This window comes from Pipra filicauda, unplaced genomic scaffold (genome assembly GCF_003945595.2).
Source record: "Pipra filicauda isolate LSUMZ 115617 unplaced genomic scaffold, ASM394559v2 scaffold13_size5146498_pilon, whole genome shotgun sequence".
Lineage (NCBI taxonomy): Eukaryota > Metazoa > Chordata > Aves > Passeriformes > Pipridae > Pipra > Pipra filicauda.
Window position 1 is genome coordinate 4,857,115 of NW_024103874.1, and position 16,021 is coordinate 4,873,135.

At 46.9% G+C, this 16,021-nt stretch overlaps 1 protein-coding gene across 4 annotated transcripts in view; it reads right to left on the reverse strand.

Moving 5' to 3' along the window:
* NKAIN4 (sodium/potassium transporting ATPase interacting 4) overlaps positions 1-16,021 on the reverse strand; it is a 51,706-nt gene that overhangs the window by 26,224 nt on the left and 9,461 nt on the right. For all 4 annotated transcript variants that reach the window (XR_003538760.2, XM_027710664.2, XM_027710663.2 and 1 more), the window contains exons 2-3: positions 1,154-1,291; positions 596-676 (exon numbers count right to left, since the gene is read on the reverse strand). Coding sequence is in view for 3 of the 4 variants with exons in the window: in XM_027710664.2 (XP_027566465.1) it covers positions 596-676; positions 1,154-1,291 (219 nt within the window). In the remaining variant the exon portion in view is untranslated. The remainder of the gene's footprint in view (positions 1-595; positions 677-1,153; positions 1,292-16,021) is intronic.

Below are 16,021 nucleotides of genomic sequence, written 5' to 3' on the forward strand. Positions count from 1 at the left end.
AGCTGAAGTGCACTAAGTCTCCAGCAGGACTGGGAGGCACAAAAATATCAAAAGCTGGTCAGGTATGGAGTTCCAGCAAAGTCCTTGGTCCAGCTCAGCCCACCTCTTCTCTGGGACAGACTGGCAGAGAGAACACACTCAATGCTGCATAAGGGCCTTCCCCTCCATCAGACACCTTCTTGCCAAGTTGGTGTCAGATCACAAAAGGATCAGCTATAACCTAGTTAGCTCATAGCCCTCTTCAGCCACCTCTGCATTATGGCTGGGAATTAGCCCTCAAAGCTGCTCTTCCCTGAGGATGGCTCTTGTTCCCACCTCTGGAAAGCAAATACACTCTACCTGCCATGAGGGGAAGGTTTATTCCAGCCACCACCTGCACTGACCAGCAAAGAACTCCAGAAATCAGCATTGGCTTCTCATTTTTCCATAAAAAAGCAGTACTCCTCCATCCCCTCATAAAGCAACCCCCTCCACAGGCAAGTGGGCAGGATTAGGATTGTTCCCAGACAATCCCTGCCCTTCCCCTCCCCTCTCCACTAAACTCCACCCCCTCCACTGCAAAAGCTGGGAACTCACCCATCCAATTCCCACTCACCTTTGAGAGACCTCCCACTTCTAAGTAAAAGCAGATGATGAAGATGTTCCAGGTGACCCAAATTGCAGTCCAGATGGCATACTGGAAGGGAATGGGGTTGGAGAGAAGCAATAAACATTAGGAAGTCACTGGAATTAGTGTACATATACGAGCTCTAGCTGGGGGCAGTTGAATGCCCCGAGTCAGCACTGCAATAGTTTTTTCTTCCTCTGTTTGTTTTCCATATGCAGATGATCTGTTGCCTGAAAGAGACACAGGGGCAGGAGTTTGGAGGGATGGAAGACCTTCTGACAGGCATTTGTCCAGCACCTCACTCTCCCTCTCTGCTGTGCAGTGTCTGGGTGTTACTTTAGCACCAGCGATAATTATCTAAAATCTTCCAAGTTTGGCATAAGCACAGCACACTGAACATTGTGTTCCTAAGCACAGCCAGGCACCTTCTGCTAAAACAGTTTGCAGGGCTTGTGCCTGATTCCCCAAGGGCTTTACTCAGTTCCTCATCACGTGCCACGTCCCCCCAGAGCAGAGGCTGTGAAAGGCTCCGAGTGTGTCACTCACCACCACAATGTAGCGAGGTCTGTACTGGATGGTGCCAAACAGGCCCAGGATAACGATGATGATGTGGAGGAAGTTGGCCAGGATAGGGGCCCACTGGTATCCCAGGAAGTCGAACACTTGCCTCTCTAATGCAGCGAGCTGGAAGGGAGAAGGAAAAGGAGAGTTATGGTTTCTGGACCCACAATGATTATTCTCAAGGTTTTAACAAGCTCCCCAAGCAAATCCCTGCAGCAGCAGAAAGTGGGATTCCATTCCCAAAGCACTTTGCTGGCTATGAACCAGGTCAGTAGGACACAACACTTGTCTCCACATCTCCCTTCCCTTTTGTACTCATCCCACCTCTCCTCTGATGGCCAAACTAATGCAGACCAGAGAGCTCCAGTGGCTGTGTGGGGCGTTCCTCTGGTGTGTGCACTTTGGGGAGGTGCCTCTGGCAGAGAACAGAGGTGAGCAGCAGGGTGGTAACATCTCAAACGTGAAATATTCACATTCACAAAAACACAAAAATAACTTTCAAGAGCTCATTTGTCAGAGCCTTCAGCATCACTCCATCATTCCTGACACCTCTCATGTTTCTGCTTTCCAGTGCACATCCATCAAAGTAAGAGAGAGGAGGAAACTCTCTCCTCCACTTTCACCACTCAGAAAATGCTGCCACCAGTAAAGGAATTCTGCAAACACATCAGTTTTCCAGGACAGGTTGTGTTCCTCTCCAGCACTAATAACATGGTTCAAGGCCAGTACTATGTCCTAGAAATAAAACTCCATTACTGTTGAAGTGCTGGGGCCGATTTTCAAACCACATTTGCATAAAGATGCACTTTTACCTGTAGCCACCACCTGTGTATGAGGCAACGTCTGGTCCCCAGCTCTGAGCTGCTGTTCTACACTGCAGCTGAAAGAGCACAATGAACATGCAATTGCATACTGGTCCTTGCATGCCCACAGCCTTTAAACACTGTATCTACAGGAGAATCAGTGAGTGCAGGGGGCAAACCTGTTCCAGAAGGTTTTTCCCAGTGCCCAGCCTTACACAGAGAGATCTTCTTTTTGCTTGTCTTCACTAACACAGTGTAACCCCCTCCATCGACCTGTCTTTGCAAGTGCCAAGGCACAGCAGGAGATTTCCCTGTCAGGATAAGATTTCAGTGTGTTTAATTATCATACTAGCACACTGGGATTGCATTATGACATTTCATATTTATTTTCACCTAAATAAATCATTACAATTTACTATCGATAGTCAATATTAATTTAACTACTAATTAGACATTAACCATGGGGAATCCTAGTCTGCTGTGTGACACCTTTTCCTGGATGGGAACTAAGCACCAGAGCTTGTGTGATGGCTTAAAGCATTTAAGGATGTGAGTGGTTGCAGGTGTCACTCAAGCCACATGATGAGAGAAGCCTCATCTACTAAAGGGCCATTATTCCTCCTTCTTCCTGGATCAATGGGGAAATCACCTTCACACCTCTCTTGGGCTAGGAGGGTATAGCAATTCTCAACACTGCCTTGAAAGTTCAATAAAAATCTGTACTTCAAAAAACTCTCTGGGAGGCTGGTTAAGGGTGGTCAGTCAGGGCAGGAGCAAGCAGCTTTCCCTCTCCAACACCTTCACAAGCAAAGAGGGACAGAGAATGGGGAGGGAATGGAGGCAGTCGCCAAATCTCTCACTTCTGCCAAGTAGTTTTCCTCTTGAAGCAACACACACTGCCCTGCCCTGATCCATCTGAACCATCTGGAAGATGCTGTGGCCAAGCACGAGGCTGCAGGGCTGGGCTGGGGCAAGTGCTGCTCCCCCCCAGCAGAGCAGCTTTGCTGTGTCTCCTCAGAAACACCAGTAATAGGTTAAACACTTAATCCCTCAGGAGGGGATTAAGGCACACACCTTTACAGATATTTGTCAATTTTGCATCCTGACTGGCTGGCAAGGGGCCATTTGACTGTGACCACTTCATCCAATCAGGCATTTAATTGGCTTTGTGCATTACATGGATGTGGGAGGGTGTGCCATGGGAGCCAGTGCTGTGGCTGTCACTCTGCTGAGGGGACACAATGGGGGTGATCTGCTGAGGTAATACCCTGCTCTGCTTTGCCTGTTGCCCTCAGGCTCTGAAAATCAGTATAAAGACAGACTCCTCCTACCCTCATGGCCTTCTGCCATGAGTTTTCCCACTCCAGAATCAGGGCACCCATGTCTGGAGAAGCGTTTTCTTCTCACAAACGAACACTTGCCATTAGGGCTGTGTAAAAAGGGGAAAAGCTTCTCCTTCCACAGGCTCATGATGCTTCCTGGGTTGTTTGGACCAGGGAAGACACCAGGCTGTGAAGTGAGAGGTATCCAACTGCCCTGGAGATGGACCTGATATTCTACACGGCTTCAGATCGGGGCACAGCTCCTTGAGAGGTCTCCAAGCTCTGGATTTTTCACCATGATCCCAAAAACTATCTTCATACCACACTTCCTTCTCCTTTAGTGCAACTGCCTTCGCCTCCAGGTTCTTTCCATCATGGCTTACATTCTTTTGCCATGTTCTCTGCATTTTTAAAATATTTTTGTGTACCTGGGAGCTGCAGGCATGACTCAGCTGGTCCAGAGATGGGCTGTGCCCATCTGCTGGTTCGGCAAAGGAGAGGGGAGCCTTTGTGGGATGTGTGAGCTCACACAAGGTGTTTCCTCATTTATAAAAAAAAAGGCATTTTCTGTAAAATGTGTTGATTACAGGCAAATGCTGCTGCTGAAACTCCAACACTGTATCAGTGTCAGGCAGGCAGTGAGTCTCTGCTGTAATCCAGCTGTTGGAAATGCAGCCTGAAGTTACCTTGAGTTTGTCCCTGTTCCCTTAGCGTAATTAAGGAAATATTTGCTAAAAACAAATTGATAAACAACCATTTCACTCATTATTCTACAGGTCTGTGTGCAGAGCTTACCCACTAAACGCTGCTGAGATTTGAAGGTAAACAGGGCTGATGTTTGTGCTAAGTTGGCCTTGATTTGGGGTTGGGATGTGAAGAATGTCAGGGTACCCTTCAGTCCTGCTCAGAGAGGGCAGGGTCGGGGTTTGCCCTGATTTATCTTTCCCCACGTACTGAACCAAGCTGAATCCCTCTTGTTGAGCAAGGAAATGCCATCTTTCTCTGTGCTGCCAAGTTTCTGCAGAGTAATACCCTTGCTGTAGTGTTCCTTACAATGATTCACACTATTCTATTGAGAAAGCCTATTACTTTCCAGAGGCATTGGAAAGTGATTGTAAAGAGAAATTTCACAGATTGTGACCCAGGTTTCAACACATTCAAAGCTGACAGGACCTTTCCATCAGGGAGGACAAATTTTTCTTCTTTATGGCTATTCTTATTAAAACCAGGATTCCCTCTGCTCCTATTGCTTCTCTAGCCCACAGAACATTTTTACCTTTCATTCTTTAAATTAAACGATTTATTGCGATACTAAAATCAGAAGAGTTGTGGCAGAATTTTCTCTCCCGAAATAAACCACATTTCTGCTGATCTGAGTGAAACTGGAATAGCAAATGACCATGTGAAACAACTGTTAGCCCGGCAAACAACACAAGCCAAAGCTCTCTGTTGGGCCATCATTCATTTATACAGCTGGGAAAGATAAGAAAGGCAGAGAGAATGTTCTTCAGCTTACAGAGCCCTGTCACAGCTCACACACAGGGAGCAAAGAGAGGTTGGGACATGCTGAGGAGCATTACAGTATGAAAACTTCACCAGAGAGAAAAGCTATACCTGAGCTGCAGTGGAACATTGCCTGATGGACCCCACTGGAGAATAGGAAAATGAGTCTTAGAAAACATCTCAAAATGGGGAACAGTTTCTTCTTGGAGGGTTCAAACCATTCCACTTGCATTCCAATGGCTCTGGCAGGACAGTGTCACCGGCAGGTGTTGATGCCAGCAGGACACACTGAGCTGGTGCAGCAAGGGCTGGGGGTGCTTGTTTAAATTCTAGTTCCTCAAATCTTTTCTATCCCCTCAACTCTGTCTTCTGTTGCTCCTGTCCTGCTGATAAAGCTGGAGAGTTCAACCTGTTCCCTTGTGCCCCCACACTGCTGAGGAGGAAGGGATGCTGATGAATAGTTAGTTACCTGTAATTCCTTAACTCCCTGGCCTTTATAGCCTACTATCAAAGCCATGTTATCAGCTAGATTTGCTCTTCTTAATTTATTAAGCTTTTAAAGCCTTTAATCTTATTTAGTTTGGATCTGTGTCTTTCACTGCGTTTCTGAAATCAATTGGGACACAAAAGAAAAAGTATCACTTTCAAGATATTGACAACTTGTACAGATGCAGAGAACCCAGTGGCAGGTACAGTCCTGCCTACACACACATCCATAGGTATCTGCTCCTGCAAGCAAACCTGCTTTTAACCTTTCCAAGTTCAGTTTTAATAGGAGATTTATTTTTAAAATTAAACATTAGAAATAAATACACAAGCAAGCAATAAAGGGAACAAATGGGAAAGGCCGATCCCACTGCTGCAGCCAGGACTTAAGGGAGATACTCCTGCAAAAAAAGAAAACAAAACCAAAATGTTTTACCCAGAAATCCAGGCAATTTTCCACTTGGCCTATAAAAAAACAACCTGAAAACTCTCCTTTTACTCCTTGTCTCTCACCAGTGTAAGGACACAGCCTCACAGACTGTTCCAGATCCTGCCCTGCTCTTGTTCAGGGGTGTATGCAGCAGCCTCAGACCCCCGTGTGCTTACATACAGCTTCAACTCGGACAAAATTGGCAACTTAACCCCCTGTATTTCCTTTCTCTCCAGCCTGAAGTGAGCAAGAGGCTCAGCTACAGCCCCTGGTCCCCACCACACCGCTGGGATGTTCCGGGCTCCCGGCTGACTCCGATGCCTGGAATCAGCGTTTGATTTCCTGCCAACCGGTTTTGCTTTTTAAGAAGATGCTCTTTCTTTGTCTGCTGTGCAAACACCCCCGGAGCAGCCAAGACTTTCACTGGAAAAGGTCACGGGTCTTTTGCTGAGGCAAAACTTGCACTGATTTCCTGAGGTATTTTGGCCATGTGATGGGATGGCTTGAGTTCAGGACAAAGCCCCAGTGCTGCTATTCCTGTGAGACATCATATAAGGATGAAAGTTTAAGTCCTTCTAGCTGAAACAGCAGGAAGAAATTAAAAAGTCTTCAATTGGATAATTTGAAAAAGATATCTATTTAGGTCTTGAACTCAAATATCTGCATTTTTGGTTCTTCCACACGGTTTAAGTTTGGCAATACTAAACACCTGTCTGCTTTTTATTTTTAATGTACTGGTATTATTATGATACATTATATAATTATACATATCTTTCTATACAATTGCTCTGCCTTTGTAAATGGTGGAACAATGCTAGTTCTAAAGAATCCTAAACCCAAGCTGCAGTGTGCTGAAACTATCAGCAGTGAGCAGAGAATTTCCTTCCGTGCCAGTGCTTATTCAAGGTGGAGAAGATTTCATGGGTAGAAAAATAATTAAACAATAAGTCTGCTTTTACCACGGTGGCTGCATTTCTAAATAGATATGAGCGGTTGTAATAGCTCTTTAATTAAGTTTATCTGAAAAAGCAGGTCACTGAGCCACTACTTCAACACCCCCAAACCGAGGGGCTCGTTCTGCGAGGTGCCACGTCCTTGTCTCTCCCAAAGTCAGCCTCTCACGTGTTAACTCCCGCTGCATTCATGAAATCTCATTTTTCTTCAGTAAGTGTTGTCAAGGAAACATTCCTCGGGGCCTTGTGAGCCACAGCTCCTTTCCCAGCATCCTTTGCCCAACCACAAAGGTCAAGAGACTAATTGCACAGGAGGTCTCTGTTTGTCACTTTGTCTCTCAGGCCGCTTTGGTCACTCTGGCCACTGGATACAATACACCCCATTCTCTGCTTCTTTGGTCTGTTTTCTCCCCAGAAGCTGCTGAAACCTCTTCTATTCACACAGACATTAGAGAGGCCTCCAACAGCAGGGCTGATACCCTTAAATCATTTATGTCTCTGAAGCAAACTGGTCAGTGTTCTGGCCTGGAGGACTGATCCCTGCCAAAGGGCCCCACGAGGCAGCAGGAAAAGTCCCCGTTGCTGGCACGACTCCACAGCAGGTCACTCCCTGGCTGCTTCTGAGGCATCACACTCCAGGAAACACAGCTTTCAGACTGCCCCGTGCCATAGCTGAGGATCAGGACTTCTCCCAGCCCAGCACCATCCTGTGCAAAATCTGGGTTACTCTTTCCCCTCTGAAGTGGTTGAGCACAACTTCCCTGCTGAAGCCTGGAGCATCCTGCTGTCAAATATCCCAGTGCTGAGCCCTCACCTCCTCATTCCCCCTGGCCTGGCACCTTTGAGCTCTGCATTCTCCCCTCCCAGAATCATTCTGTGAGTTGGCAATGATGCTCTCAGGAGTACCACTGCTGTGACCTTGATCCCTGAGCTTTCTGCTGCCAAAGCCTTTCAGAAATGTCCTAGCTGCAAGGATATGTCATTATTCAGTCCCACATGCCCAAATACTGCTTAGCATTCCAGGAAAGGCACAGTCCTGCTAAACATAAGGGATGAGACTGGCACTCAGCAGTGCAGAAGTCTGTTTGTTTGTGTCTGGGGTTGAGGCTCTGCCTTCAGAAGGACTGAGGTTTTCTAAGTACATCACAAAAAGCCACCAGTCCTGCTCAGCTGAGGACAAGGGCCATGCACAAGCATTCATAGAATCATGGAATCACTTAGGTTGGAAAAGGCCTCCAAGATCACAGAGTCCAACTGTTCCCTCAGCACTGCTAAGCCCACCTCTAAACCACGTCTGCAAGTGCCACATGCACACATCTTTTAAATCCCTCCAGGAATGGTGACTCCACCACTGCCCTGGGCAGTCTGTTCCAATGCTTGACAGCCCTCTTGGTGAAGGAATTGTTCCTCACATCCAATCTAAACCTCCTCCCCTGGAACAACAACCTGAGGCACACATCCACACAAACCTCTTAAGCCTTTTTACTCCAAGTGTTGGGTTGTGTCACAGAATTGGCAAAACAGCAGGAGCTGGCAGTACTTTTTCTAGCAAGGCACTACAGTCCCTGATCCCTGCCAGATGGCAAATCCACAACTGCCCTCTCCTGCTCCATAACCCTCTCAGTGGGGTGGTCAGCAGGACAGTGAATTAGCTGCTTGCACATAATGTTGCAGAGGGGAGAAGAGGTTGCCCAGCACTGACATTCTGAATGGAGCTCAGAATACAGCTCCCAGGAAAAAGACTGCTTCCTAGGAGGAATGTTTCAGTAAAATGATTGTCCTGTAGTGCCTAAACTTCTCCCAAATCAAGGTCAGTCATGTGCCTGGTGAGGCTTGTGCTCTGTACTCCCCACAGAGCCTCTGGCCTGTTTGGTTTTCCTGGATTCCACCTGCCCTTGGGGCTCAGATCTCAGGGATGCAGGGAGGTGCCTGTTCCCTGTGCTCCTGCCTGTGTCTCCTGGTGGTCCCTCAGCACTGAACGCTGCTGTGATTGCTGATTGCTGAGATTTAGCAATCAGGCTAAATTAATAAGCAGGTGCCTTTGTGATCCAGGCAAAAAAGGACCCTGACGAGAATGACAAATTTGTTTTATTTGTAACCTACGTCAACACTCAATCCTAAATTCCCCAAAGATAATTAAATTAATCTGTTATGCCCACAACGTTCCCCCCTGCCCCTTCTTCCCCCGGTATTTTTCTCCTCCCTCAGTTTCACAGCTCATCTTTGGGGCATCAGCTTTGTGATGGAGAGAAGGGGCACTGGGATGAAGGGGATGTGACTGTATTTGCAACAGACATAAAAATTAATGAGTTTCTTCAACAACTACCTGACGTTTTTGTCACCCAGATCCTTGTAAGGCACAGCCCTATCCCAGGCTCAGGCTCCTCACTCACGGCTTTCCTTCACTTGTTGAAGGACTTGCCAGCCTATCTTAACCCATCTCATACTGATGATCATGGACAAACATCCTTGCTGCTTCCCCAGACAGCATCCTGGCGTGGCAGAGAGCACTGGGGGAGGAACCACTCTCACCAGTAGCACAAATTTCCTCATTGAGTGAAATAATATATATTAAAGACATGCCATTAACTCACCAGCCATTTTGCACCAGAGATCTGCTACTGTTATGAACCCATCCAAACTCTATGAAGGCTGTGAGGCAGAGCAGTGCTGGAGATCAGCAGGAATTTAATTTTCTAATAGAGAGATTTATTCCCTACCAACGGGGCATTATGTTCCATGATCCCTGCCTCTGCTCAGCCACGAAGCCTATCCAAAGTTTGGGCTCATTCACATGACAGAGATGCAGAGAAAAAAACTGAAAATATTTGAAAGTTAATCAATGGGTTGTTGGACTTAGGTAATATACTCTATCCTCTGGACCTGCTATCCCAAGCATCCTCTGCTTAGCTCACAGAGCCAGCTCTGCTGCTGGAGGGAGCTGCCACAGAAGGCTCAAGGCTGCACTGAAACACTGCTTGGGTCAGGACTGCCCAGCCTGTCTCCTCCTGATGCAGCTCTCTGGAGTCTCCTGGATGTGGGAGCAGCAGTTTGGGAACACCTTGGAGATTCCCATAAACTCTCAAGTGTACTAGAATTAAAATTAATCAGCGGTTGGACCAAAACTCACGGTGTGTATAAAGCCCATGAGATACCAGCTGGACTCACCCAGTTTAGACAAAATTCTGGCTATCTTTGCTATTTTATAGGCACTTACTGCAAACTGCAATTTTATTTTGCCACTGGTTACCCCAGGGTTGAATGTGTTAAATATACCACTGGCAATTTCCCAAAGGGAGCAATAACTCTTGCCTCAGGCTCAAAGAGTGAAACTCAGTTTTTCTTCTGTCCTGTCCACACACAGCCAAGGCTCACTGTGTCCAAGCGACACTGAGAACATCCCCTGTCTTTGGCTTTATGAACAAATTCACTGGTGTCCCCTGCCAGTCTAATTCACTGCTGGTACCTGCAGCACTTTCTCTTCAGGAAGGGTCAGCTGTGGCCTGAGTCACAAAAATGCCCCTCTGAAGGCAAAACACCGGTAGAAAGCCACCTGAAGTCGTTTTGCTCATCCAGCAGAAGATAAGGATGAAAGTTTCTTGATGGCCTCGTAGCACAACAAGTAAAGCCCCAATCCCTGCACAGGGCTGTGTCCGAGCAGCCCTCACTCCACAGGATGCTCCCAGTAAATGGGATGAATGATCTCTGTGCTGCTGGACTTTTGTGAAATCTCCCCAGGGCCTTGCTAGCCAAAGCTCCCTGCTCTCCCCTTTGCTTGATGGTCCCTCTCCACCCACCCCACACCCCACACCCATCACCCTCCCTGTCCCTCTCCAGCCAGCTCAGTGCCCGCTCTCCCCCAGCTCCTTCCCTGCACATGGCACTGGGAGCTCGAGCAGCTGATCCCCTTAATTAGGTCACAAATGGATCACGTGTAAAACACTTGCACCAGCCAGATCCTCTGAAGGAAAAACATGCAAGCCCTGCAACTGGGCTAAAAGCTCGGGAGAGGAAGGATGCCAAAGCTGAAATAACTCTTCAAAACTTTGTCTGTAGGAACCCTGCTTCAGTTTCTGCTCGACAGCTGGGTCCCTGCTCCCTGACACTGGAGCTAAGTGGTAGCACTGCTTTAATTTCCTCTTGCTTCTGCTGCAATGCCAGATTGCTTGGATATTCGTAAACAGAAGGAGTTTAATGAAAATTATAATTAGAGCCCTGCGGTGCTCTTGCAGGTCGCCTTTACACTGGGCTGCCTATTTACATTACAAATCAGGCTGGTGTCACTGCAGAGTCTACAGCAAGAGAGGAGAATTTTATTAAAAGGGAAGCGCAGGGTGGGTGAGAAATAGGGGAGAGAGAAAATGATATTGTTATTATTAATAATCTAGGAAACTGGGATCTGCCATGGTCTTGCTGCAACTCTGCTCCTTGAAGGAAGGCCCATCGGAACCAGCCTGAAGCAGTAGGGGACAAAGCACAGCCACCCGGAAAATTCCACTGGTAATTACCGTACAAACGGGCCCGTTCTCATAAAGCAAGGCTTTCTCACCCCCACCAGGACACAGAGAAGTGCTCTTAGCACTTCTGCTTCCTAATACCTAGCTGTGAAGTTGTGGGGGCCAGGAAGAGGCAATACGTGAAGCCAAAGCGATGCATTTCCCATTATTTTACAGCTTTTCCTTCCCACCTGCCAGCAGCCCCACGTGATGCCTTCTGCCCCCTTGTAATGCCATGAGCAGCAGCTCCTTGGGAGACACAGAAGCCCTTGCTGACTGAAGGTCTGGAGCATCTGCTGGCTTGAGGCACAGTGACAGTCCAGCTGCAGTCATGTGCTGAAGGGCTCTGTAAACTCTGGGTTTGACAGAGCAGGAGAAAAGATCCCACGGGAACAACAGGGAGGCATCTGGGAATTGATGCACTGACACCCAGCCTGGCTCTCACACATAGCAGCACAAATTAGTGTTATCCCAAACATGGATGAGCCTCCTGGGGTTGATTCTGCTCCTGCTCCTTCAAGCGAAGCCCTTCAGCACAGTTGTTAACTGTCTTCCCATCTATATAGTGAAATTAGGAATAACACCCTCATTTTACACACAGGATAGCTGGAGACTTGGGTCATATTTGTAAAATCTTCGGGAATATTTCACGCTGATCATCCTGCATCGGCACAAACCACATCTGCACTGCAAAAGTGTTTTTCTGGATGCTCACCTGCCCTGTGGTGGCAAAAAGAGGTGGCATTTTAGGTTGGGAACCTCCCATCATGGTTACAGCACCAGCCCAAACCTCTCACCTTTCCCACCACTGTCACATTCTCAACAGGGAGGTGAACTCACCCTGCTCCTGTGCCTGCATCCCTCCGAATTCATCCCTAGTGATGCTCTGAACAACTGCCTGCAATACCCAGCAATGGATGCTGAGCCAGACCCCCCCTCCTGCCCACCTCCACTGCCAATCCCACCTCACCCTCTGCGGCCTGGGGAGGTAACTTTGGTCTGACAAGCAGCTGGGAATTCAGGACAGAGCAGATGAGTACTGTGAATATTGGCTTTATATATCAAAACCTCCCCAGGAGACTTTTGCAAGTTGTGGCAATATGCAGAAAGTTTTCAGGCAAATGAGCAGCTGGAGGTATTTTAGGAGTTGGGCTGCAAACAGGCCAAGTTGTTTGTTTGCATTTCATCCACGGTATCATCGTATAAAGTGACAGCTGAGTTTTAATCACTACTAGTAACACTGATGTTTGTGCTTTGCCCAAAAAAAACCCAACTGAAACATAAAAATGTGCTTATTTCAGTTAAAAAAAGGACAAAAGAAAAACTTCCTTTGAAAAACTACAGTTGAAAAAACATGCAGCCATTTTTTCAGCAGAAAAATAAATGTCAGTGAATAAATACTGCACAACTCTCCCCTAATGAATGTACCAGGAAACTTCCAGGCCTGTCATCAGAGCATGAACTGAAAAAGAACTGGGAAGAAAATAGTATTTTGGACAAGAAAAACATTTAGCTGTTCAGCTTCTGGTTCCAGTGAAATGCTTTTGACAGGAAGAGTTTTAAATTGGAACAAACAGGAAAACAACTATTTTGTTCAAAGCAGGGACTGTTGGAGGCTTTTGGGGCATCGCAGGAATTTTTCAATAACCACAATCCCCACAAACAACCTTGTTCTATGAAGTGGGTAGAAAATAAATCAATCACTATTGATTTTCATCTTCTGATTGCTTCTCTGGAAGAAAATCAGTCCTACTTAAGTAATTGAATAATTACCTTAGTAATTACAGGTAAAAAAACTTAGCTTCCCTTGCCTCCCTCGAGACATGTAAACCAGGGATATTTCAGCTTTCCAGCCATTTTAGGAGGCAAAGTCAATTTTATATGATCAAAGATGATTTATGAGCTGTCACCCCCCCTCTCAGGAGTCACCAGCACGCTGGGCACGGCCCCAGCAGTGCAGTGCCTGCTGCTTACAGAGGTGAGGAAGGCTGACCACCTCCTGGGCTTCTTCCTCAGCTGTAACCTCCCCACAAGCAATGCAGGCTGGAGAGCAGATCCAGCTCTATTTCTCTTAAGTCAATAAAAGCAAGAAGACAGAGACACACAAAGTGCTCCAACGGATTAATCGAGTGAATATCTGAGGATGGAGGTGGCAAAAAGTTTAGACACAATTTGAGGCTGAAGATCAGCCTCTCTCACGGGGTGACGAAGGAGCTTGGGAACTGCAATCTGCTCTGGGCAGTCATTGAAAGGTAAGAGCACAGCTCTGCTACAAACCAGTCTGAGTGCTGGAAATCAGGGCTCTGGGGTGGAGAGTCAGACTCACAGTGTGATTGGCTGTGGGGAAGTCACTAAGCCTGTGGTATTCTCATGGTCACCATCCCCTGCACTACTGAGTTATCTGCTCTACCTGAGAGGAGTTCAGTGAAACCACAGATTCTCATTGGGGATCTATTAGCAATGCAGAATCACGCTAAAAAAATGCTAAGGTTTAACAAGGTCTCCCATTTGTACTGATGGCATTGACCATCTCACTTTTGGTGCAAAAACTTTTGTTTTTGCTCTTCAGTCCAAGTCGATGATGAAATGAGACCCGTGACGTTCACTTTGATGGAGGCGAGCTGCTGGCTTTCCAACAGGGTAAGTAAGGATTCAGTGCCTTTTAAAAAGCATTATTTTTAAAGGAAAGCCCTTTTGAGTGAGGGCTAGAATGGGGTTATTTTCCACATGACCAAGCACCAAAAGGAAAGCGGCAGCCCGGTCCATGCTCTTATCACCCTCCCTGAGTCACCCACTGGATAGATTTGTCACAAGGTGAAATAAGAGCAACCCCTCAATTTATTATCATTTTCTACTTGTCCTCCTTAATGCAGTTCCTGCCAGGATGAGTTTGCTGTGGGAAAGTGGAATGAAACCAGGCCTTTCAGTCTCCTGCTAAATGGGACTGGGGGGAGGCTTCCAGGGGGGAGGAAAAAAATCTTCCTCATTAGAAGGGGAAAATGTGCAACGCAGAGTTTTCATCGGATGCTGCCCAGCCTCCCAATTAGGGTGGCTGGGACAAACAGTGGTGTTATTATATGTAACTATTTATCCAGTGTCGCTCAGCCATTGTTTATTTCATGAGCATAATTTATCTCCTCCGTTGTGCTACCCAATTTGTTTGCATTTTCAGTCCAGTCGAGTGTCTCTCTTTCATTGCATACATCTTTTGGCCTCCCACCAACCAACTCTCCAAGTAAGTTTCCAGGAGTGTCACACAATGGCCAGGCCCCTCCTGCACTTCATTTTTCGCATGACATTTGTGTCTCCTTATTTCTGTGCTGCCCCTGCCCCTCCCCTGCTGACTTGCAGCTCCTCAATGGCTCATGATTTATTCAACAGCAAAGCTGAATTTCTCTTTTCCTTCTCCCCCTTTTAAAATAGAGGCTGGTCAATAGATGCCACTTCGGCAGCTCTGGAGAACAAAGTTCACTTGCAGCGAATCTTCAGCGGTTGTGTCTCCACAGGGCAAGAGTTTGGAGATCCTGCAGGGGCTGAACCCCAACCCACAGGTAGCAGCTCACCCACGGGGCACTCGTGGACTCTTGCATCTCCTCCAGCCACGGAAGGGGACAAAAACTTGCCCTCTATTAGCTTGTGACACCAAACCTTCATCCACACATCACCCTGCCTGCCCGCTGCTATCACCCCTTGGAGGTGTGAGATGATTCCTCATCCCTGGAACGATGACATCTTTGGTTTGTTCCTACTCCAGACTTTCTGACCATTTTTTTTTTCAAGTCTTTTGATCTTCTTGCTTGCAGGTCTGACTGCAAGGATTAGCTGAAATAGAAAAGTGCTAATCCATATTATGGAAATTCAAATTCTTGCTGCTCCATTAAGTAATTTCAAGGAAGTTTGATCTGGCAGGACTCTGAGGTGACTCCAGACAGTTATAACAATATCTGTGCATCACCTCTTCCACCAGCATGGTGACACTGCAGCAGGAAGAAGCAGCACTTTCCTCCTCATCGTAGCAAGCTCCATCCCTATTTCTGATGGGGTCCAGCAAAACCCCCATTGAGCTCTCAGCCCGGGCTACAACTGAACATGGGATTTACTGCTCCATTCTTTTGACTCTGCCAGGGTTGAGTTTCCAGGATTTCTGCTAGAAAAAACGCACAGTATCTCACCACTGAACCCTGGAGCTCCATCTGAAATGCAGATTGAAACTTGTTTGGATTTGTGTCCAAAACTGTGAGTGAGGAACTTTACATGGCCAAGGGAGCCTCCATGAGGAAAACTTGGCAGCCATGAAACCTGGGATACGCCTCATGCAAGGAAAACATCCTTTGACTGAGTGATCTGCAGAGGAGTTTACTGCCCCTCCACTTCCTGTCACTATGAGCTGCTTCAGAAATTCATCGTACTTTAAATGATTCACTCAAGTATCCATTCAGTCCCAGTTCATAGATTGCAGAGCCTTTATTACACAGCCATATATTTAACACTGGGATAGTTCTCAGCAGTTCTAACAGCCCTGCCATCTAAGGAATAAAACAAAGAGCCATTATTCATCAGAAGGGAGACACAGTCTTTATTGTCTGAAGCTATGGCAGAGTTTTTATATCACCCTATCTATTCTTTCACGCTGTCACACAATTCAGCTTTAAGCTGTTTCAGTGGCAGCCCTGGAAGCCCAAATGCTGTAGCTTCTCCCAGCTTACTGCCCAGCTAATGCTGTGTTGAACTGACAGCAGGACTGATCCTGAGCTCACAGGAGCAGGAAGGTTAACCTTTCCAGAAGAGCTGGAGGTAGACACTAGTCTCTGGCTAGGTCAGGAACAAAAGCTATGCAGGGTTATTTAAAGACATGAAGAA